This window comes from Zalophus californianus, chromosome 5, assembly GCF_009762305.2.
Source record: "Zalophus californianus isolate mZalCal1 chromosome 5, mZalCal1.pri.v2, whole genome shotgun sequence".
NCBI classification, from domain to species: domain Eukaryota; kingdom Metazoa; phylum Chordata; class Mammalia; order Carnivora; family Otariidae; genus Zalophus; species Zalophus californianus.
In genome coordinates, this window is record NC_045599.1 from 126364337 (window position 1) to 126390096 (window position 25760).

The following is a 25760-nucleotide window of genomic DNA, read 5'->3' on the forward strand; positions in this document are numbered from 1 at the left end:
TGTGGGCTCGAAGCCTGGATGTATCCGTTCTTTCAGGATGCTGCGTCTGGGTGTATCAATAGAGTATGCTAAGAATGTAAACTCTTCGAAGACTAATTTCTAAGTTATGCATTTACTTGAAGGATTAAAAATCCTGAGTAAATTTAGCAGTGATAAATGTGGACAACGGTTTCCTTTAGCTAAGCCGCCTATTGTTGCCCCTCTTCCTCCTATGAAAGGCTATTTATGCCAGATAATATAGTTTACAAGTTGAAGCATTTATTTTTTACTTATATGCAGGAATATATAACAAGTTTCCAAAGAGACAAAAGCTCTAATAACGGAATGATAATAGGATAGTTTACAGTAATATCCTAATACCTGTGTATGGTCTATTTTCCATCATGCAGTCAAAAGGAACAGAGCATATAAACATATATCAGAAATCCTAGGGTAATTTTCATTTCTAGGAAAACAGCAAAGGCTATAAACAAAATAAACTGTATTGCTAGATGGTCACATACTCCTAACAAAAGTTTATAATTTCCTGCAAAAGAAACATACCAGCTGCTTCAGGATGTGGGTAAGACAAGCATGCTCCTGTGGTGATGATTTCCCAAACAAGAAAAAAGTTAGAAAGGCAAATCTTTGCTAAGCTGCAGACTACCAGGTCTCCTGATTTATGAAAGCAATAAGAATAGAGTAGATAGAGCTGTTAAAGAAAATGCTTAGAAATAAATATTCTACACATTAGCAAAATCTGTCAGATAAAATGACTTTTAATTTACAACAGAAAAAAATACCTTCACATATTTTACTATTGTCAGAGCATTTATTATGTAGCATGATATTTTAGGTTGACACACTAGATCTACTATATTCCACAACCATACAAAATAAATATGCATGGATATCCTGTAAAGTTCTAGTCAATTCTTAAATAAAAATTCTCTTAATGATACAAATATAGATTCATCCAATTACAATGATGTACATTCAATTTCTCATAAGCTCACTTTTTTCTTTATCATTTTATCATAAATTTATCTTTTTAAAAATTTAAAAATTTTTTTTATTTTAAGTAGGCTCCATGTCCAGCATGGAACCCAGAGTGGGGCTTGAACCCACCACCCCAAATCAAGACCTGAGCTGAGATCAAAAGTCAGATACTTAACCAACTGAGCCACCCAGCTGCCCCCATAAATCTATGTGTTTTTTCAATATTTACATATTAGTGCTATTTCACACTTTGCCCTGTTCATTGTCATTCATTCATTTTATTCATGCATCCTTTTGACAAACATTTACTGTGTATTTGCTAAATATCAGCAAATGATTAGGTCAAATCATTCTTCCTTCTCAATTTTTCATGTTGCACTTACTACCCTTCTAAAAGTCATTCAGTGATATACTAATGGGCCTCATTCTTCATTCCATTGATGCGTATTTACCTAGAACTGCCATCTGACAGCTATTAATTTTACATCTTTCTTCCTAAAGGTGAGATGAAATTCAGTGGGGAGAGCAGGGTGGTGAGGAAAGAAATTAATATGTACTATTTGTATCCAACATGCAGTGTACTTGACTAAGTATTTAACACGTATTACCCTAAATAAGTTTCATAACAACAAAATAAAGTAGGTATGTTTTTATCCCCATTTCATAAATTGGGAAACTGAGTCTCTCCCAGGCTGCCCAAGGTCTCACCTTGGTCTGCCTGACCCCAAAGGCTTTTAAGCAGCTCTTAAAGCACAAGTGTCACCCCTTACTTTTTCAAATCTCTGAATAACGTTTTGCTTGAATCTATGCTACTCCTAAAACTCAGACCTTTTCCTCTTCCATATGCCTCTAAAAACTACATACTATTTAAATAAATTACTAAAGAAATATCTTTATGCAAGGGTTTTATAGCAAAGGTAGACAGCTCATACAAAGAAAAGGCGAATGAATAAATTAAAATATTTAAAAAATTCTAAAATCTATCAGCCCTAACAATGTATTATGTTTTACTTTTTTCAGACCACTCTCCTACTATTACTGGGAGTAACAGATAACAGATTATGAATAGGCTAGGCATTTAAAACTCAGTACATAAATACAAATTAAACGAAGGGAAAAGGCAAATATAAAATGTCCATTTTTATTAATAGGGATGAAATAACATAATGTCATAAAATTAATGTTAAAGAAACACCATGTATTATGTTGCATTCTCTCTCATTATTCCCTACTAGTGAGTACCTTATATTCTTCATAATCATTGCTATCGAGCAAGTCCCTCTTATCCAGTTCTGTAAGTTGTTCTGCAGAGGGCTTAGCTGGTAGATGCTTAATGGAGGCTTGCTCATATATGGGCTTTCCATTAAAAAACAGTTCCTTCCAGTCATGCATCAACTTATATGGAATCATACTATAGCAAGAAAGATTTAAAAAAAGGTAGAGATGAATCAATGGTTGGTCAAATATACACCTTAAACCTCAGTCTTTGTATTATCATATTCATTCCCCAGGGTCTGCTGTTTGAGGCTAGGAATTCCACTTACTATTATTGCATATTACTAATGGCTAGTAGAACGTTTCAAACTTAGTAGGTTTGAACGAATCAATGTTACTTCAAGCCACTGGTTCCTCAAACTTTCATATTGACTGTGCATTAACAGAACAATATATCTGAAAATAATGAGCACTATCCTAAAATTTAGGTTCTTCTAAAACTTAGGTTCTTCTAAAACAATTCCCAGCTATGCCATTAAATGGCTGTGCAATCTTAGGAAACCCTTTAAATGCTCTAATATCAGTGTCTTCCTGTGCAAAATGAACAGACTGAGTATTTTCCAAAGCCCTTTTAGGATGGCAGTTGGTTTCCACATTTGCAAATAATTTGTAATAGAAAAATCAAATGTATGGTGGTTTTATTGTCATTGTCTATTTCATAACCCTTAAAATTACTTTTCAGTAACTATTTCTACTTAAATCTGATGAATGATTAAGAGGTAATCAGGACAGGCTGATGGGAAAATAGTTTCAAGAACAAAATGCAAAGAAGGAAAGAGTCTGACATGATTCTGATGCATTTCTCTAGAAATAGTTGGACTAGAGCTTGAAATTACAACAAAACAAGTAGTTTTTCATTTAATTCATTCTGATACATGCCACATGAATGAAACTTGAAGACATTAGGTTAAATGAAATAAGCCAGACACTAAAAGAACAAATCATATACAACTTCATTTATCTTGGATACCCAGAATAGACAAACTCACAGAGATCAAAAGTAAAACAGAGGTTTATCAGGGGCTGGAGAGTTATTTAATGTGTACAGTGCTTCAGTTTGGAATAATAAAAAAGTTCTGGAGATGGATGGTGGTGACAGTTGCGTAATAATGTAAATGTACTTATGCCACTAAAGTGTATATCTAAAATGATTAGAAGGGTAAATTTTATGTTATGTATGTTTTGCCACAATAAGAAAAGTAGTATTTCAATTAAATGTACAATTTCAAATATAATCATCTTATGTTTTCCATTAATAAAATATTTAGTGTTGCTAAGGGTTACTTTGTAGAGATATGGAAGTTTAGAAATTGATAAGCTCAGGCATAGAAATATTATAACATCAGAATTATTGAAATGGCATTGGTTTCTATGGTGAAGTGATTAATAACTTATAAATTGTCCAAAACTTAATCTTACAGTTACTTAGTTAATATCCTATTATCTGAATATTAATAATTTTAAGAAGCAATCTAAAAAGTCAGTTCTTCTGAGTAGGCTGACACCAAAAATATACCTGTGCTTTAGAAAAAAATATATACTGATAATATCTTGTTCAATGAAGTAACATGAGTTTATCTTGACTCTTAGCAGTATAGACTAACATAATATATGTGTCACTGTTGTGTTCAATTGCAATTAAAAGACACTTATCTTATACAATACACAAAAAATGGATTAAAGACTCTAATGTAAGACCTGAAACCATAAAACTCCTAAAAGAAAACATAGGCAGTAAGGTCTCCGACATTGGTCTTGACAATGATTTTTTGGATTTGATACCAAAAGCAAAGGCAACAAAAGCAAAAATAAGCAAGCGTGACTTTATCCAACTTAAAAGATTCTGCAAGGCAAAGGAAACAATCAACAAAAAGAAAAGGCAATCTACTGAATGGGGGAAAACATTTGCAAATATTTACAAATCACATACCTGATAATATCCAAAATATAAAGAACTCATACAACTCAATAGCAAAAAAAAAAAAAAGCACACAATCCAATTTTTAAAATGGGCAGACGATCTGAATAGACATTTTTCCAAAGTACACATAAAGATTGCCAACAGGTACATGAAAAGATGCTCAACATCACTAATCATCAGGAAAATGCAAATCAAAACCACAATGAGATATCACCTCACACCTGTCAGAATGGCTGGTATCAAAAAGAGAAGAAATAAAAAGTAAGGATGTGGAGAAAAGGGAACCTGTGTGTACTGTTGGTGGGAATGTAAACTGGTGCAGCCACTGTGGGAAACTGTGGGTTCTCAAGAAGATCTCAGTCTAGATAATTTTGAGATGTGTACACATTTAACTGGGTCACCTTATCTTTGTCCTTGTGGAATCACTTTCGCTGAGATCTACTGTGATGTCATTCCCCTTTAGTTCTCAGCAAAGAATATCACAAGAAATAAGTCTATGAAGCCAGATGATACATTTGCTTAAAAGATGTTGCCGAGGACATTCTCCACTAGATCCACAGCACTACTCAGTGTACCTTAGGTGAGGGTACCACATGAGTGAACTATTGTTGTAAACTGAGTGCCAAGAAAAGTTCTGTATTTTGTAAAGAACCAGAACGGAAAATGGAAAACACATGACAGGCTGTATTTCCCTTTTTACTTTGACCACCAGGAAGCTCAGATAAAATTTGCAGCTCAGTTGCAGCAAGTGGCAAATCTCCTGCTGCTAATATAACCGTGTTCCGGTTTATCCCTTGTTCTTAACTTTCTACTTTAATTTGGATTTTCCTTTGTTCTTATTCTGGCATATTATTAATATATTTTGTATTGTTGAATATTTCCTTATAAATGCATTAATTCCTTTTAGAAACAAGGTGCAATGAAAAATAGATTTAATGACCAGTAATCTTCAAATAATTCCCAGTCTTTTAGGAAGTTCCAAGTGTTTCAAATAAATTATCATAGTTGTCTTTGTAAATTATAATTTAGACATAGAGTTTAAATGTTAAAAGACATATAAATATACCTTAAATAAGGCTCATCAGTGGGTGAATTAAGTCAGTAATCCAGGTATCCTGGACCCCACTTCTTAGTATTTTTTCAAGAAAAATTTTTGTCTCTCTTATCAAATGAGTGTCTACATTACAATCTTATCCTTTCTCACTTTCTGTGATGTCTCTACTGTAATGATTATAAAAAACAACACTTACTTATTTGTCAATGTTCGGTAGTCTGCCACCTTAGTGGACAAGTCAAGTATTTGATCCAAAATTTCTGCACATATAGTGTAATGCTTTTTGTAACGAGCTTGAGCTCTTTCCACAGCAATCTGTTCATGAATTTCCTTCTCTCTGATGGCTTGTTCTTCAAAATCAATCTTGGCTTGTCTGGCCAAAGCCTAAGAAAGGCAAAGATGTTTTTAAGTCAATGTAATTGTGCGAAGATTCACGTGAAAAATAATATTGTCATTTCAATAGGCAAAAAAATTTCTAAGTAGAATGAAACATCCTTTCACACCAAGAAAAACTGAATCACGAAAGAGCCTTTCTCCTTATTAACTACTGAGTATGATGGCAAAGATGATATTGGAAATATTCCACATTTAGCTTATCTTATCAGCAAAATATAATACAGAGAACAGTGGTTTAACTGTGGAAAGCCCAATGTAGATTAATGATAAATTGGATCTTAAGTGTTTAAAAAGAAGCCTTGAGTTCATGATTTGCAAATGGTCAGAGTCAGGGATCACAGAGAAACAGGCCAGTTTGTGCCAGACCCTAGCACTGCTGGCCCTTTCGAACCCATCGTAGGAGCCTTAACCTGACATATCTGCTCTGCCCAGCCAATGCCCCCCGTCTTTTCATGAGAGAGTTCTAGGATACTGACTGATACTTAGAAAATATTTTGGAAGGTCCCTGAAGGTCCCTGGCTTGAGAATATTACACATGTGCCAACAAATGTTAAACGTATTTAGACAACAACAACAACAACAACAAAATTCTGCTGTTATAGCCTTAATAAATTGGTAAAATTCGCTCATAGAGAACATTTATTTCTGCAGAAAGTAATGAAATACTTAGTTTGTCATGACCTTCTGCTTGGTTTGCACTATTATTTTGTTTAGAGAAACTCTTTCTTCACACAAAGTGCAAAGGTCAAACTCAGCATGACTAAATGCTGCTTTTCAAATAGCTATCACAGCTCCTTGAGAAATTCTATCCTGTGCTAACATGCTCCAGAAACCAGACTTGCCTCCTGTAACTTAACCTGATGAGTACAAAATGGAGGTGAACTTGGGCCTTGGAGGAGCTGCCGTCAGTCAAGCCCCAGCCTGTATACTGAAGTCAAGTCCTAGGCTCCTAGCCCGAGCCTCCCTGAGCCTCCATGTCCTCAGCGTGAAGTGGGGTATTGAAAAGACTTGGCATACACAGAAAAACTCACCGAGCCATCCAATCAGGGCAAATATTTCTTCTGATACTACTCACAGATGACTAAATGCCTGACAATGGACTGCTTTTGTCCACTGAACCAAATGGAAGGTTCATTTGTTTTGGTTATTGTTGTTTTATTTTGTTTTTCTTTTTATTGGGAAAGAGGCTGGGCTGGGTGACCCCTGAGGTCAAGTCCTGTACATTTGGCAAGTTCCAGAATCACACCAGAATTTGCTATTGCTGTATTGTTCTGTGGGCCCAGTCTTCCTGGGGAAAGCATACCATTTCAGGACAAAGCTTTATGGCGTGCTTCATCACCTGTGAAGACGTCAGAGGAAAAGAAGTCTAAAAGAGCGGGAGTGGCCAGATGAGAATTTGCGGAGTGACAGTAAAATGGGGTGTGAAGTTGCTTGACTGCAGAGTGCCTGTGAAGCATGTGGAAATGTTTCGGGCAGGAAGGGACCCAAACCTGACAGGGACCCGTGGGATGATCCCAGCAGGAAGGCCCCAGCTTTCACCTCCGTGCTGTCTCCCTCCCTCCCACCCTCCATGCCTTTCTTCCTTCTTTACAGCTACTAGGCGTCTACCTTTACCCCACCCCGCCTCCCTGTGCTAAACCCACAATTTCCTGTCGCATTACAGCAAACTGGGTTGAAGCCCTTAAAAAAAGAAAGAAGGAAAAGGAAAAAGGAAGTCTGTGGGAGGTAGTCAATCTCGGTGGTTATGAGCCCAGACTCTGGAGTCGGCTAGAGCTGGCTGTGCTCCTGCCTACACTGCTCACAGGCTGTGTGAAGGCGAGCTTTCTAAGTCTTGTTTCCCTAATGTGTAAAATGTAGACAAGGATAGTGTTAACTTCCAAAGGCTGTTGGGAGAATTATATGTGCATGTGACAAACATAGCTCAATGCTGGACTCACAATAAATGCTCAAAAAATGTTAAATATTATTATAATTAAGTACTACTACTAATAATAGGCAAATTAGAAATTTGAAATCAGAAACACTTAATATAGACTAGATGCCCAATTACCTTAAAGGATGAGATAAGCAGATTTAATCTAAATACAAAACCAAAACAGACAAAAACTGATGACAGAAAACACAAAGTTCTCTCTCTCACTCTCTCTTTTTCTCTCTCCCTTCTCTCTCTCTCCCTTTCTGCACCATTCCTACCCCCACTCCCTGGCCTTTCTTGAAATGTACCAGACATTGGCCTATGCCCTGCGGAAACAGCAGTGAGCAGAAGCAAACATGATCCCTTTCCTCAGAGAGCTTACATTCAGTGGGAGAAGCAGTGAAAAAGCCATACAATGAATGTATACCTGCACAGTATGATACATGTCACAAGGAAGGACGATGCTGTATGGCCCCTCACAGGAGGCTTGACCTAGGTAAGAAGTGGCCTGTGCATAGATTTCTGAAAGATGAGGATTAACTGGGGAAAGGCATGAGGGAAGAAGGGGATTAGCAGAAGAAATGACTTGTTCAAAGATCTGAGAGCAGAACAGTATGGTCAGAGTCTGGGAGACAGAGGGGAGCAAGGTATGACCAGGGATCTGGTCGAAGAGAAGCCATGAGTGGGTTTTTGAGTATGAGGGCAATGGTCCAATCTGAGAGTCAAGAAGATTCCTCTGGCTGCACAATGGAGGATGATTTGGAGGAGATGATAATAGGGCAGGTAATTTGTATAAGTTATCTCTAATTTCCCCTTCCTTCATTTCTAACAGGTCTTTTTTAACTCCTGCTTCAGGGAGCTTCTTCAGGACAGAAAAGGAGAAACTGTTGGAAATTCCTCCTCGCTTTAAAGGACTCTATTCAAAGGCAAATTAATCTAGGTCACTCCAAGGGAGAGGAGAGGAGGGGAGATTTTGAGAGCAAAGAGAAAGAGGAAGAGATGTGCACCCACTCCCTGGCACTTCCTGGGGAGCAGCAGAGCCTCAGAAGGGAGCATGTGAGGGACCAGCAAAAGTTGGAACAGCCTCTGCGAAGACATGTGCCACTGGAGGCAATGTGTGGGCTGGGGTAACTGAGGTCTCAAAGGCAACAGGCTGGGCCTGGGTCTGATGACTGCAGGGTTTCCCTGATGACTTGGCCTGTGACCTGGGGTACCGTGCACCTGTGCATCTCTGTGGGCAGAGGTGGATTGCTGGCGTGCAAGCTTAGGCTGATTTAAAGAATATAAAGAATGTTATGTTCTTGCATACCCCAACTGGGTTGCTAATTCACAGCCACTCAAAATGGACGAAGGAGACCACTGTAGTAGTGGTAGTAGTAGTAGTAGTAGTAGTAGGAGGAGGAGGAGGAGGAGGAGGAGGAGGAGAGACTGGGGTGGTGGTGTAGACATGGGGGAAAATGGACAAATTGAAGAGATATTTAGTACATGAAACTGACAGGACTTAGTGATGTTTTGGATACAGAAAAAAGGGTGAAGTAGGGTTCAAGTGGATCCTGAAGGTTTGCACTTGCATAACCGAATAAATAGTGTCACCATTTATGGAAATTTGGAAATTTGAAAAAGACTAGTTTAGTAAGAAGGGTCATAAATTTGGCTTTAACATGTTCAATTTGAGGTATCACTGAGATATAGGAGTAGAGATGTCAGGAAAGCAGTTGAACATATGGGTCTCTACTGCAGAGGACAAGATATGCATGAGTCGTCTGTCTATTGCAGCAATTACATACCATGGCCGTGCATTAAGAGATTGTCTAAGGAAACAACATAGAGGAGCAAAGAAAGAGGCCTAGAATTAAGCTTTAAGGAACCCTGACACTAAATGTTTTGGTAATAGAGGAGAATGAGCCTACAAAGGAAGGCCAGCCAAGAAGGGGCAGCCAACGAAGTAGGAAGAAAACCAGGAGAGTGCTTCCACAGCAGAACTTAATAGAAAGGGACCATGTAATAGCAGATTAATAATTAATATTAATAATATGAGATATTATTAATAGCCTGTATCATTAACAGACTTTTTATTTTTTAATTTTTTTAATATTTATTTATTTGAGAGAGAGAGACAGTGAGAGCAGGGGGAGGGGCAGAGGAAGAGGGACAGAATCCCAAGCAGACTCCCCACTGAGTGTGGAGCCCGATACAGGGCTTTATCCCAGGACCCTGAGATCATGACCTGAGCCGAAATCGAGAGTCAGATGCTTAACCAACTGAACCACCCAGGCGCCCCATTAACAGACTTTTTTTTTTTTAAAGATTTTATTTATTTATTTGAGAGAGAGAGAATGAGAGATAGAGAGCACAAGAGGGAAGAGGGTCAGAGGGAGAAGCAGACTCCCCGCCGAGCAGGGAGCCCGATGCGGGACTCAATCTTGGGACTCCAGGATCATGACCTGAGCCGAAGGCAGTTGCTTAACCAACTGAGCCACCCAGACTTTTTAAATTTGTAATAGGTTTAAAAGTACTTCTAGAATTCTCCTCCTTCTCCCACCACAAATGCTAATAACAAAAACTAAAAAAAAAAAACAGCAAAAAGTAATAAAAACAATTTAAAATACTCTCTTCTTCACAAATGTGAAGCAGTGGAATTATCTGCTGTGGGGAACAAAATCTAATTTGTTTATTTAGTGCATGAGACTAGGAAGAAAAGGTAACAATGTTACTTTGGCAACTTTAATTCAGTATTTATTTCTTTAGCTCCTTCTCACACACCAGCCACTGCTGATGTAGGAGGTAATAAATTCAGTGTTTGCAGAGATAAACCTGTGAAATCAAGCCACCTCACAGAGAGGGGGGCCAGGGAAGCAGATACCTCAGCTTTAAGGAAAGGCACTCATTGTGAGAGGAAAGGATATAATTTTTTCAGATGCTACAGAACCTCACAGTTCTGGTCTCTGAGGCTCTAGCAGGCCTGAGTATTCCAGTCCTCTGAAGCCGGTTCAGGCCTAGTTAAAGAAAAAAGCAGGTAATGCTTCTCATCACAGTGAGCCCAGTCCTGCTATAAATGCTTTGCTATTCTGTACTTCATTAACTGGGCTTGAAGCAAACATATTTTTCAACAGGCACTTAAAAGGTTAGCTAAACACATCATTTCTAATGTAAGCAAACGCCATTCAATCCATTCAAGTTCACTCTCGTCAAAAAAGAGGGATGAAATTATCCAGATAATTATCCAGATAATTCAGCTCTTAAAGAGAACACTTGAGATCAGTGATCCTACAGCTCAAATTCATGGAGTCATGGAGGTATAGGTCTTCACCCCTACCCCCTAACATTTCAGCTATGTCTATTCTACAAAAGGCAAAAGCACCATTTTCCTGACTTTCAAATGTTATTTCTAAAACTGCATATTTTTGGCAAAAGCTGTATTTATTTTCATGGAATCTCACAGTGTAAACATAAATAAAGCATTCCCCTCCTATTTTCTATGTGGTTTTCTCTCTTATTTAGCCTAGTTTTGTGAATATTTTATGGCACTAAAGACAGGCTATATAAAATGTCACTCACACGAGTTTTGTATTTCTTCAATCAAATCTGGACAGATTGAATAAATTTGAACTATCTCCAATAGGAAATAGGCAAGAAGTAATCTACATAATCCATTGACAAAATAGATCTATTTTGATGATTAGAATCCATATATACATAACGATAAGGAAAAATATTAATGTATTAAATAATCGAAAGATTAGATACTTTGATTTTTAGAGCCATAAAAGGACCTAGACACAACGATACCACAGTAGCCGAGAGCAAATCTCTCATCCGGATCTTGGTGTCTGTGTACCATTCTCAAATACGATCAACAAGAGTACACTGGGTAAGTGGCCTATTTGGGTTTGGAGGAAGGAATAATACACTATGGGCCTGACAAAATCCTGTTTTATCAGAAAGCAAGGAATCATTTATTAAAGACTAATGTTATCTTATAAAAAGGAGGCAGCTTAAAAGTGCTCTCACTGCCTGAGAATGTTCACCTAAAATAACCAACACCAATACCATCCTAGTAAACTTAGCAGATTTTATAGGAAATTAAAGTTCTGTATACATCTAGAAAAATGGAGTAATCACACAAGGAATTGAAAATTAGATTATCATTAATCTTTTTGACAATAGCACTTTTACCTAAAGAAAATGGAATAATGTATTTAAGATATTCAAGGAAAGAAAATGTGAACTAGGGATTCTATATATAGCAAAACTGACAATCATATATAAAAGGCCTATACTGTTATCAGTAGACAATACACAATATCCGATACAACAGACATGGAATATTGTTCCCTGAGCCCTTCTTGAGGAATCTACTGGAGAATGAGCTTCAGGCAACCAAAATGACCAGAAACATAGACAGAAAGATGGGTGGTGAACATCAAATATTGGTGGAAACAAGACTAGAGGGGGAGAGTGTAATATGTAGAAGCTCTATGCACTGTCAGTGTAGTTACACAAAAATAAAAATGGGAAGGTAAGAGAGAGATCATATAAAAATTAACTCTTTTTAAGTGACCGGCAACTAAATGCGGTTTTGTTCACCTTGACTTGGTAGAAAGGATCAAAAGTAACCTTAGACCGATTTTTAAGGGAGCTATTGTTTACCGCTTCTCGATCAAGAGCATCCTGGAAATCTTTAAGTCGTCTTTCTTCATATTGTTTTTCTCGGAAAATTCTGTTCTGCCATAAAACTTCCTTTTCGTGCCGAACATGCATGAGCTGCACAGCGATCCTGCGTTCCTGCTGGGACTGTCGCATCAGCCGATTAATCAACTGCTCCTCCCGAAACGCCTCCTGAAAACACCATTGGAGGAACCAGTTATTTGTCAAGGCCATGTCCAAATTTCCCATTGGGTTAAGAAGCCTATGTATAAATAATGTGCACAAGGCAGAGTATTCCTCGACATCTACTTCTGTCATTTGACTTAAATTTGAACATGGCAAAAATCAAGTTATAAAAATGAAGATTTCCAACAAAGGTTGTACAACTATTTTGGTATCTGGAAGCACTATGATCTTGCAAGTCACGATTATTTTAAATGAATTATTACTTTTGTTTAAAATCCAATGAAAAATAAATCAGGTGACATTTTCAAGGTTTTGTAAACAAAGGATCAGATTCTCAATTTATAAGCATGTTTTCAAAAATTTGAAATTCCTGAAATAAGTACTGGTTGTAATTACAAAAACAAATGCAGACTTTGGCTGAAGACGGCAGATCTAGTTAGTTGCCAGTTTGGATATCTCACTACCTGTGTGAGAAAAAGCTGCAATCTGATGGAATGGGAAGACTGGAGCAGAGTCGAAGGGGTCATGACCTTGTCTCAGAAAATCTGATTGGTTGTAATGTGAAAGAGAAACTAGATGCATTCTCCTGGCTCTCTTGTCTATTTTAAGAGAGTAGAAGGGGAGTCAGTACGTGAGCAGTGGAAAAGAAGCATTAAATTGGGAATCAAAAGCCATTGCAGCCCCAGTCTTACCATTAATTGGCTGTATGGCCTTGGACAAGTAAGTTGGATTTTCAGGGCCTACTGCTTGACAGGTGAAATGAGGGGTTTAGGTGGAAGATAATCTTCAAAGCCCCTTCAAGCTCTCATTCTGCCTAAACAGAGACATCATGTGGAAGGAGGAGGTAATTAAAGTTCTCAAGGGGGAAGACATAAAAAAAAGCTTAAACACTGGAGTTGTCCATTTAACCCTCAACAATCCAACTATTTAGGAAGAAAATCTAGCATTATTATGATATTGTTTCAAATGATCTCTGCCACTATGAGAATACTGGAGAAATATCCTATATATTTCCAGAATCTGGATGCAAATAATAATAACACTCTATAGTAAATTCCAAAACCTGAACCTGGGAATTATATAAAAATGTAGATTAAATAAAATTTCTCAGTGGAAAATAAATATGAATTTTTTAGTAACATATATAAGCACAGGCCTCACCCCAGAGCTGTGATTTGAGTTTGATTCAGTAGGTGTGAGGTGAGGTCCAATTATTTACATTACTGAAAATTTCCAGGTGATTCTGATGCTGCCGGTCCAGGAATCACACTGAGAACCACTACAGTAAACCAATAAACAAATTGAGAGGACTAACAACTTCTCCACGTTGTTTTCATTAACCTTTTTGATAATGTCAATAGATGCAGAAAAAGCATCTGAAAAAATTCAGTGTCCTTTCAAGATCAAAACTCTTAACAAATTAGGTAGAAAAGGAATGTAACTCAATATAACGAAGGCCATGTATGACAAGCCCACAGATAACATCATAATCAATGGTATGATGCTAAAACCTATCAGCTTGCCAGCATTCCTATAAGATCTGGAATAAGACCAGGATGTTTATTCTCACTGTTTCTTTTCAGCATAGTACTGGAAGTCTTAGCCAGCACCATTAACAAGAAAAAGAATAAAAGGCATCCAGATTAGAAAGGATGAAGTAAAATTGTCTCTGTTTGCATATGATATGATTTATATACAGAAAACTCTAAAGACTCCAACAACAGCAACACAAAAAATCTGTTCGAACTGAACAACAACTTCAGTAAAGTTGCAGGATACAAAATCAATATACAAAAATCAATATATAAGTTGCAGGATACAAAATCAACATACAAAAATCAATATACAAAAATGTGTTCTTATATGCAATGAATAATCTGAAAAAGAAATTGAGAAAACAATCCCATTCATAATAGCATCAAAAATAATAAAATATTTAGGAATAAATTCAACTAAGGAGGTAAAAGATTGTGAACTAAAAGTATAAAACATTGATGAAAGGAATTGAAGAATACACAAATAGATGGAAAGATATCCCATGTTCATGGATTAAAGAATTAATAATGCTAAAATGTCCATAATATCTAAAGTAATCTACAGATTTAATAAAATCACTATCAAATTTCCGATAGCATTTTTCAAAGAAATAAAAAAAAAATACTAAAATTCATATGGCACCACAAAAAACTCCGAATAGCTAAAGCAATCTTGAGCAAGAGGAACAGAACTGTAGGCATTCCTAATTTCAAAATATACTACAAAGTCACAGTATTCAAAACAGTACGGTAATGGCATAAAAACAGACATATAGACCAATGGAATAGAAATAAATCCATGCTTGTACAGTCAGCTGATCTTCAACAAGACTGCCAAGGCTACATAATGGGGAAAGGACGATCTCTTCAACAAGTGGTGCTGGAAAAATTAGATGTCCACATGCAGAAGAACGAAAATGTACCCTTATCTTACACTGTATACAAAAATCAACTCAAAATGTATTAAAGACTTACACATAAGACCCAAAACTATAAAACTACTAGAAGAAAGTACAGGGGGAAAAATCTTCTTGACATTGGTCCAAGCAATGATTTTTTTCTCTTTAATATGACCCCCACTGCACAGGCAACAAAAGCAAACATACACAAGTAAGACTACATCTAACTAAAAAGCTTCTACACAGTAAAGGAGACCATTAACAGAGTGAAGGGGCAACCTATAGAATTGGAGAAAATATTTGCAAATGTACATTTGGTTAATATCCAAAGTATGTAAGGAATTCAAACAACTTAATAGCAAAAAACCCAAATAACCCAATTTAAAAATGGGCAAAGGACCTGAATAGACACTTCTCAAAAGAAGGCAAACAAATGGCCAATAGATATATGAAAAAGGTGCTCAACATCACTAACTACCAGGGAAATGCAAATCAAAACCATAATAAGCTATCACTTTACATCTGTTAGAATGGTTATCACGTTAAAAAAAACAAAAACAAAAAACAAACCCACAACAAATAACAAGTGCTAGCAAGGATGTGGAGAAAAGGGAACCGTCAAAAACTGCTGGACATGTAAACTGGTGCAGCCTCTATGGAAAACAATATGGTGGTTCCTCAAAACAGTTCTGAATAGAACTACCACATGACCCAGCAATCCCACTTCCTGGGTGTATATCCAAAGGAAATGAAATCAGTATCTCAGAGAGAGGTCTGCATCCCCATATTCAATGCAGCACTATTCACAATGGCCAAGAAAGGGAAAAACCTCAGTTTCCCTTGATTGATAAATGGATAAAGAAAATGTGGAGTATACACACAATGGCATATTAGTTAAGCCTTCAAAAAGAAGGAAATTCTGCCATTTGTGACAACATGGATGAACCTGGAAGACATTATGCTCAGTAACATGAGTCAGATGTAAAAATATAAATACTGCATAATCCCTCTTACATGTCAATCTAAAAAAAGTTGAATTTATAAAAGTAGATACACAAAATTTAACTATGCAAGGTGATGGATGTGTCAATTAGTTCCATTATGGCAATCATTTCACAATGTATATGTATATCAAAACATCACATCGTACACATTAAATATATATATACAATTTTTTATCTGTCAATTATACCTCAAAAGAACGGGGAGAAGTTTCCTCTTACCTCCAAAAGCAACAATAGATACACACGGTTGACATAGATTTTAGGTTCCTTTTTGGTCAGTATTTTTTTTTTAATTGTGGGAAAATATACATGATGTAAAATTTACCAGCTCAACCATTTTTAAGGGTACAATTCAATGGTATTAAGTACATTCACAATGTTGTATAACCATCACCAGATTTTAGATTATTTAGTAAATGTTTTATGTAGATTTCTTTTTCTGAGTCTACTTGCTGTGATGATGCAGACATGTTCTGTTGATATTTGATTCAGAGTAACAGATAGTAAATAAGGAAGATACATATATGTATGTATAAAAGACAAAATTTTGCAAACTGTCCAGCACTATATTATTCAAGCAATATCTAAATATTTTACCTCTTGTGCTTCATGGGCTATTAACTGGTCCATTAACAGTCTCCGCCGTCTTTTCTCCCTTTGCTCTCGTGCAAAAGCATCTTCCTCAAGGCGCTTTTGGATTTTTTTAATATAGTCATCATCCGAATAAGTGTTTAACAAATCAGTAGTTGTCTGGCCGGCTGTATCTAAAGAAGTCTTGGAGACACTAAGGATAATAGTTTTTATTTAGATTTTAAAAAAACAATGCAATCACATGCCACTACTTGTGTCTATGGAGGAAGACCTCAGGAAAAGGCTCCCTTGAATGCCCTGTTAATTTATTAATACAAGCATTAAAGCAAATATTAGAACTTCATTGTGACAGCCATAGCTTATCATTAGATTCCATTTGTCTCATTTCTAGACTCTACTTTGGGAGGTCATTAGCTTAGCCTTCTTTCTAAGCCTATTGCCTACTTGTTCTTTCACTTCTCATGATCTTCACTGAGCCCAGAGATCTGGGTTTCTCTCCCTCTTCTGCCTGCTGTCTCTAGGCCTCTTGCCTACCGTGTTTTGAGTCAAGAGTAAACACATTATTGATAACCAAAGTGTCAGGGAAGGCATAACTCTAGTCCTAGGATGTCAGGACACTGAGAGTACTTCCATGGATGGTTCTATCCATTACAACCCTCCTCTCCCCCATGCAATTGCAAGCTGCTCTATGAATTCCCAATAACTTTCTGAATGCGTGGACCAGTGGCCCAGCTCGTACTGGAAGCGTGGCAGCTGAAAAAATGACTTGCTCGTCATGCCACACTGGCAAACACAAGACTGACCTAGCCTCTTGTCCAAGTCCTGGAAACCCAAGAAGACCTAGTTCGGTTCCTGTCCTACCTCATGTCCAAAATTAAAGGATCAGGAAGAGCCTGGTGGTGTTACCAACAGAAAGCAAATACACTCAACTTAGTGGGACAATGGTGGCTCAGTACAAAATTTATAGGTTCATTCAAAAGTTATCTTTAGGGGGCACTTGGGTGGCTCGGTCGTTAAGCATCTGCCCTCGGCTCAGGTCATGATCCCAGGGTCCTGGGATGGAGCCCCACATCAGGCTCCCTGCTCAGCAGGAAGCCTGCCTTTCCCTCTCCCACTCCCCCTTTTTGTGTTCCCTCTCTTGCTGTGTCCCTCTCTGTCAAATAAATAAATAAAATCTTTTTTTTAAAAAAAGTTATCTTTAGAAGTAAAAGATACATTTTTATGTATATAAGGATCAAATAATCAATTCTCATCTGCATACCTCCTTACAAAATAAACAGAATACAATAGTACAATGGTACCAGATGTGTCTTATTACCTGTCAATGTTTTAATATTATAAATATTTTTTCATGTTGTAAGTTATTAATGTATTCAGTTTAAAATACAACTTACTATCTTATTCAAAAGCCAAGAACACATTAATACGGTATGTAGGAACTAAATTGTCATCAATTCCTATATAGAGTGAAGTATTCTTATAAAGCACAGTTAATTCATGTTTAATGAAGTAACAATTGCATGTCTATAGTATAGACCATATTGTATTATAGTTCATTTTTTGTACATTTGCTACTCCCAGATGAACTCTGAGCTCATAAGAAAAGTATCCTATTATACTCCTCTCTGTTCTGATGCCTCATAGTCCTGACATGTAGCTGATGTCTGCTCAACTTCAAATGATATGCTAAGAAGTATGATACAGAGTAATTCCCCCCAAAAAAAATCACACCCTGAAGTTCTGTTTATCAACCAGGGCTCAACCTTCACTTGTATTCTGTCACTAAAGAGTCTTTGAGCAGAAATTGTGTAGCTTACCAAAGCTTCAGTAAGATCAAATACAGAATTTAACCCTATTTATTAGTACAATTAAGTACTTATGAAAATTAGGTGGCATAACTTCTTAGATCATCCTTTAAAATTTGTATTATGTTTTTACTCAAACATTTTTTAAAGATCTTATTTATTTGTCAGAAAGAGAATGAGCACAAGCAGGGGGAGAGGCAGGCAGCAGCAAAGGGAGAAGCAGGCTCCCTGCTCAGCAGGGAGCCCGATGCAGCACTCAATCCCAGGACCCTGGATCATGACCTGAGCTGAAGGCAAGTGCTTAACCAACTAAGCCACCCAGGCGTCCCCCAACTGTGTTGTTTAAAAGAATTTGCTTTGGATTGTACATGGCTTAATATACTTAACATGTTGCTTCTCCTTTATCAATCATTCTGTCCCCCACCCATCCATCTGCCGTCTCATTCCAATTAAGGGCTCAAGAAAGCTACATGATATTTACTTGAATAAATATTCGTTTTCCTAGCTGTGGGTTTCTTGAGGATAATAATTATGTTTTCTCTATACCTGCTTGTCAGGCCTCCACAGAGTTAGTCATTGGGTGTGTGTGAATTACTAGTAATTGGAACCTTGGCCAAATTTGTGTATATTTAAAGAGCAATGGCTAGGAAGAGTCTAAAGTAAATCTACGGATTCGAGTGGCACATTAGAGCAGGGAACAACCTCAGCTAAAAAAAAAAAAGTAGCAGATAGCATTTATTATTTGTGTTAGAAAATACAGTGTACACATGGGGGGAAAGCAGCCATGGGAGCTCCTGCATTGCTCTCCCCGAGACAATGTTTCATTCCTCCACAAAAGAAAGAAGATGGGACTTGGAGGTGACATCCCTGAGGAACTGTTTCCAGAGCAGGCTGTGAAAGCGGCAGCTGCAGAAATTGCTCCTTGTGGTCAACTTATGAGATTTTAGTGCTTTCTAGAATCAAATAGTGTGAAGGTTTTGAAAGAGCCCAGAAGATGCTTGATTCTAAGCTAAAAATTCAGAATGCACTAATGCAGTGATTAATAAAGGGACTTAACAAAGGCCATACTGTACCATAACTTTTGTTTTCCTTAGAAGTTTGCTCCAGACCCGTGCTACCCAGCATCCTTTATTTGGGGCCACCAGAGAAAATGCCTTTTGCGCATCATACTGAGAGGGATTTGGAGTCCCAGATGAAGCTTCACAGTCACTGGTGACTGGTCCAGGGAGTCTGGCTGCCCTGGGCCCTATCCTGCTGTTCTGAGAATCGAAGTGAGGATATCTATATTTCATGGCCCCCCAGTGCTAAGTCTCTGGTAAGACCAAGTGGAGGCTTCTGCAGAGAAAGAACCTGTGATAGACACCACCATTTCCTTCCCTTTTTCCTCAAAACAGAGCCCCAGGTTTATTGAGGAAAACAAAGTATCGAGTTAAAGACTACATTTCCCAGCCTCCCATTCTGCTAAGTGTGGCCATGTGACTGAATTCTGGCCAATAAAACGTGAGCACAAATGTTACCTGGGACTTCAGGGAAGGTTCTTAAAAGAGCTATTTCAGCTATTTCAGATAACTACTTTTGCCTATCTTCCTTCCTTATATCTAGAACATGGGCCAAATGGCCAGAGCCCCAGGAGCCATCTTGTATTGTGAATGTGAATTTGAGGACAAAAACCACACAACAGGACAGTGGAGCTAAAGGAAAGCCTCGGTCCTTGATGACTTTGGAGCTCCAACACATGCCCTGAGCTGCTTACATTCTCATTTTTATTACATGAGAAAGAGGTCAACTTTAACCTGCTCTTGTTTGGGGTTTCTGAAGCTAATTGATAGAGAGACCTAGGTTCAAGATGGGTTGGCAAAGGCAATAACAGTAAGCAGAGTGCATGTTTGCAGCTGTATTGTACAGGATGATCTTTAAAGTATTTAACTGACATGGCAAGGACACTAATCAATCAAAATGGATGCCGGCACAGGAATTAGAGGCCACTGCTATGTTTGGTGTTAATTATGGTTGCTAAATTGTGTGGAAATTGAGGGGTCCCAGGAAAGGGCTACAGGGAATACCATTCACTTACAAGTAACAAGAGTATTTCAATATTTTAAGATGGTTGCTCTAGTGGATACCATCTGCTTATCACTCCAGAGTGCATGGCAGGTTGAGGTGAGTGAAAGAGCTGGAAGAAATCCAGTGGTTTCATGGGCCAGTCGGAGCGGGTGTGGTGGGGTTTGGGTGGTGGCTACCGGGTGGGTAGGCTTGGATTGTGTTTTCTTTAGTCTGGGGCAGCACGATAAATGGCAGTGGGAATCAGAGTAGGGCATCAAAAGTTTCTGCAGAGGGTAGAAGAAAATGTAATGTATGTATTCTTCATTTTGCTTTATTTTCCTTCCACATCTGATTTCCTCACCACCTCTTCTTCTTTTTCTTATTTCTCCTCATTTGACTACTTCTTTCCCTCAGAAATATTAATATGGAACTGATTTATATAGTTTGTGTCCATTTTTCTTCTTTAACAGAGATTTAGTTCATATTCCATAAAATGTAAGTGAATAGAATTTGGAAAGTTCCCATTTAAAAATGTGGAAGAACTCAAGTTTCTCCCACCTATACAGACCTTACTCAATTATCTTGTGAGTCAGTGACCCCTGCTAGGAAAGAAAAGGGGAGAGGATCTTTATCTTTAGGCAAATGAAGCCCATTAACCAGGCACTTTTTGCAATAAACTCACCAAACTGACCATTTCAGTGACAGTTAAACTCATTCGACAACTTTTATTGCTGGTCCCTATGCTAAATGCTGAGCACACAACATGAAAGAAAGCAACGAGCAACTAATAAAAGCTTTATGAAAAATTTAAATTAGTGGTAACTTGAAGAAATTTTCATCAATGCTTAAAAAGTGTGTGAACTGAGGACAGTAAGCACAGTATAGAAAAATAAAGGAACTTCCCATCTCATAATAGCCACTTGCCCTCCTGATCTTTACAAAAGTTGTTCATGAACAATTAATCTGAATTTTAGCTCTTTTACCTTCTTTCATATACTCTCTTAATGAAGCTTCTACAAAGTAAAAAGATCGTTGGAGCAGCAATTCCCCACAAACTATTTCTGAGTATGTAAAAGTTACAGGCAGAATAGAATGCAGTTCTGTGATTGTTGAAGTAATTCACGTCTCACCTTTCTGTGGCCTGGAGATCCTTTTTTATTAAGGCTTCAAACTTCTTAATCTCATTAGCCACATCCTTTAAAGAAAATTCATTATCAGTTTTCCACCTCTGAAAGCCATTGAAAATCTTCATTTACCATATTCACTTTACAAGTTCCCAAGGTGTTATGCACTACTAATTCAGGCTAATTAGGAGGCAAGATATGAAAAGCTGCATTCTAGAATATTTTTATAATTCTGATTCATTACTTTGAGACTAGGTTAAATATACCTAAAAGAGTGTGAAGCTGCCTTACCTGAATCATTCCATTCACAATTCTAGCTCTGACAGTGTTTAATAAAGGACATTTAATGAGAATGAAGATACTCAAAGAGTCTCAGGCCATGGATTTTTATTTGCAATTCTTTTAAAGAAGAATAAGCATCTTTTCGGGATATAAATACTTCTTCAAAAACTGTTGTCTTGCATGTTTTAAATATTTCTTGCGCAACCTTATTTATGCTATTAATTTGCTCTCTGAAGATTAGTTTAGCTCATTCTTTGTCTACTGCAAATCCTTATTAATAAACTTTAATCACCTCAGAGAAATATAAGAATTAAATACTTTTCTAAAATTTGGATCTGAAAAAACCTCTATGGGTAATATTATTTAGAATCCAAGTGCAGGATATTTTTTAAACACTAAAAAATAAAGAAATGTGGATTAACATAAAATGTATTGGATTTAGATATCAGAGAGACCTGTCAATCTCTACTTTACTATCCTGTGGACCAGAGTGAAACATGGCGGCTTTTTGGGTCTCAGTTTCCTTATTTAGAAATTGGGGGAAATAATACGGCTGACATATAGCAGATGCTCAATAAATGGTAGCTATTATTATTTTCCTTAGGTCCCAGGAGAGAATATCATTAATAATCACTGTAGCAATATGCAATGTAGACTGCAGGAATTAGTATCAAAATGTAGTACTGCACCCCTATGAAACATAAGCAGATGGTATCCTGCTGGAATCACTGACAGCCGGTATGGTCTAATAAAATATCACTAGTGTATGTATCTTAAATTTAAACACACTGATAGCAAGCAAACCACTTAACATTTCTGGTACTCATAGAAAAATAGTGCAGCATGGTGAGAAGGAATTGAGTAAAACATATAGTAGGAATGGCATATATATGGTATGTGTACCTTGACTGACACCTCTGTACCCATGGTGATTACGACCCATCACGGCAGCACCATTCTAGAATATTTTTGTGGTGACCACAGAATCCTTCTCAACACAGGAGTCCAGACTGGTACTGTCATTTAATAGGAGTTTCTTATCCCTGACCTACAGCTATAGTCTCTCCTTCTGAACAAATAACAGTATAATATGGATTAGATATGCACACAGTGGAGGGGTTTTGAATGAGAAGGAACAATGCCACCAATAATCTGAAAAGGAACTAAGAAGTTGGAGGCATTCTCTCTATATGTGTTAGAGAAAGATCATTCTTTCATTAAGATTAACATAACGCCAAATTAAAGGATTATCACTTACCTCTGCCTCTTTTTTCTTTTTCATCATTTTTTGGGCCTCAAGTGCTCTCAAAGCACGATTCGATGCAGGTTTAGGAATCTGTATGATAGCTGCTTGGATTTTGGCCATTATTTCATTTTGTCGTCTTCTGCTCAAGCGTTGCTGAATACCCCATAGACATTAGTTTAGTTATTCCGTTCATCAGAATAACAGGCCATGTTACACACTCACAGGTACACATATATACATTTTTCAGAACTCAGCAATTTACCAATGGACTAGGTGTCACAACTGTGTAATGTTAGGAAGCAGGTATCAGTATGACTCATTTTGAAAAGTATGATATTAAAACACAATTTGGGGGGCACCTGGGTGGCTCACTCGGTTAAGCGTCTGCCTTCAGCTCAGGTCATGATCCCAGGGTCCTGGGATGGAGCCCCAAGTGGGGCTCTCTGCTCAGCGGGGAGCCTGCTTCTCCCTCCCCCTCTGCCTGCCACTCCCCCTGCTTGTGCTCTCTCTCTCTCACTCTCTCTCTCTCTGCCAAATAAATAAATAAATCTTTAAAAAAGAACCCCACAATTTTGGAATCCTCAAATTATGCCTATCAGATGTGTGTATCTTCATTCTAGGTGATGACACTGAAAGAATAATAAAGGCGCCTCAGATACAAAGAAGAATATAATTATTTCCCAATTCTACCTTCTGACCTACCCCATAATGTAAAGAGAAAATGCTGTCTCTAAAGATGGTCTGAAGAGAAAATTCCATGTAGGAGATGGTTTCTAGGAGGACCTCTGGGGAACCCAGGAGACATGACAAACTTCCCCAAAATTTAGTCACACTTAAACAATGAGCTCAGAGGCTGCTTCAAATATTGAATTAAATACTGGATTATGTGATACCATTATTAGATCATCTCTTCTCTACCTGCGAGTAATTATTTTAAGTAGAACATAAGCAGAAGTGAAAGAAAAAATAGTGAAAATCAGACAAAATATTTTAAAGAATAGATGATTTAAGAAGTAACATGTAAAGCTAATTATGATTTTACTACTAAAATATTATATTAGAACTAATAAGATCATTTTTTCCTAAATCCAAAGAAACTTTAATTAACCACTAAAAAGTCAAAAATTATAAATAACTTAATTTTTTTCTTCATTTTACTTTCTAAAATATGAATTTTTTTGTAGTTGCAATATGTTGATCTTTTCTTCTTAAGAAAACCAGGAAGACATAGGCTCTCCCTTTCGTCTTATTTGCTCCTTACCATTTTTTTTAAGTGAGAGAGAGAGAGCACAAGCAGGGGGCTGGGGGGTGGGGAGAGGAGCAGAGAGAGACGGAGAGAATCTTAAGCAGGTTGCACACCCAGCATGGAACCCGCCATGGGGCTTGATCTCACGACCCTGAGATCATGACCTGAGCTGAAATTAAGAGTCGGATGTTTAACCAACCAGGTGCCCCTGCTTCTTATCATTAACATAATTTATTTCAGATTTAATGGTTTCATATTTCCTTTTTCCCAACTTTCTTCGAACACTTTCTGCATTACACTTAGGACATCAAAGTCAGACAGGCTGGTTCCTTCAAAATTAGAGTATCAGCATTTGGTCTTGACTTAAACATTACTTTAAGAGTGCCTTGTCTCCTTACCATGCAATGCAAGGGGAAGCCCGGTGCTTTATCTACTCTCTGGCAAGTCATGAGATCATTCCAGAGTTAGTCTCTCATCTTTCCCTCCCTCTGCACAGGGGGCTGACTACATTCAGGATATGTTCATTTCTTATAATTCTAAATATATGAATTTAAAAAGTGATTTATAGTGCAAGGAGAAGAACTATAATTCTTTTGCCTGAGTTTACACATTCCATATACGTAGTCACCTGACATTCTCTTGAAAATCTTTAATGATTCCACATACCATCATGTTCTCATGTACTTAAAGGCATAGGAGATCATTAAAGATTTTCAGAGAAATTTGAGAAGCAGTGGGGAGTTAGTCAAATCAAAAAGGGCCAGAAAGTAGGCAAGAGATGTTTAAGGGGTTTGGAAAAGGAAGCAAGCAGGCTATCACCCCACATTGCCAGGATGAGAAAAATGAGGCAGGACAGGAAAACCAAGGGATTGCAAAAGAGGGAACACAGAGGGGGGACTGCCCCCTGTACATCCCTTAGTGGGGACAACCGTCCTAAGGCTTCACTGGAGTAGTTAGTAGCAATCCCCCATCGCTGATGCCTCTGAAGCATTAATTTCTACTGGACAACTTAAAAAGAGATCAAGTTGTCCTACCACTCCAGAGAATGGCAGTTCTTGTTCTTGGTCACAAGGAGAGGTGACGGCAGGAGTGGGAATGGAGGGAGAGTGAGGGAGAGAAAGGTGAGAGCAGGGTGGAGCCTGAGCAAAGGAATGTGCAACTTGCGCTACATTAATGTGCAATTAATGTGCACATTAATTGTGCACTTATTATTATGTGCACAAAATTGCACATAATTAATGTGCAATTAATTATGCAATGTGTACTATAGGCATAAGTCGCAAACAGTATACACTATGCACTAATGAGTTTCTGGAAAAATCGTACTATAAAACCTTTTCAATATTAAAACAGCTTTGTTCTTCCTTGAGTTTTTGAAATTTTTCAAGTTTCTCAAAATGCATGCGGACAAGATCTTCTTTCATGTGTTTATATTTTTCTTGAAACCTGTGTGTAACCCGCATCAGATTGAAATCAGTTTGACATGGTATCACGTTTCTAAGTCTCTAAATGGAGAAAGTAGTTCAAAATATTTCATTATTAGAAAATAAAATGTATATTGTCATTAAAAGCACACATAAAATTTGTCTTCAAAATTTCTATGAATTACTGTT

At 37.4% G+C, this 25760-nt stretch overlaps 1 protein-coding gene across 10 annotated transcripts in view; it reads right to left on the reverse strand.

Annotated features, from left to right (window-relative positions):
- SPEF2 (sperm flagellar 2) overlaps positions 1 to 25760 on the reverse strand; it is a 169404-nt gene that overhangs the window by 122654 nt on the left and 20990 nt on the right. For all 10 annotated transcript variants that reach the window (XR_003522086.2, XR_003522084.2, XR_003522088.2 and 7 more), the window contains exons 4-9: positions 22914 to 23054; positions 21380 to 21444; positions 16408 to 16594; positions 12190 to 12378; positions 5425 to 5612; positions 2221 to 2389 (exon numbers count right to left, since the gene is read on the reverse strand). Coding sequence is in view for 5 of the 10 variants with exons in the window: in XM_027605658.1 (XP_027461459.1) it covers positions 2221 to 2389; positions 5425 to 5612; positions 12190 to 12378; positions 16408 to 16594; positions 21380 to 21444; positions 22914 to 23054 (939 nt within the window). In the remaining 5 variants the exon portion in view is untranslated. The remainder of the gene's footprint in view (positions 1 to 2220; positions 2390 to 5424; positions 5613 to 12189; positions 12379 to 16407; positions 16595 to 21379; positions 21445 to 22913; positions 23055 to 25760) is intronic.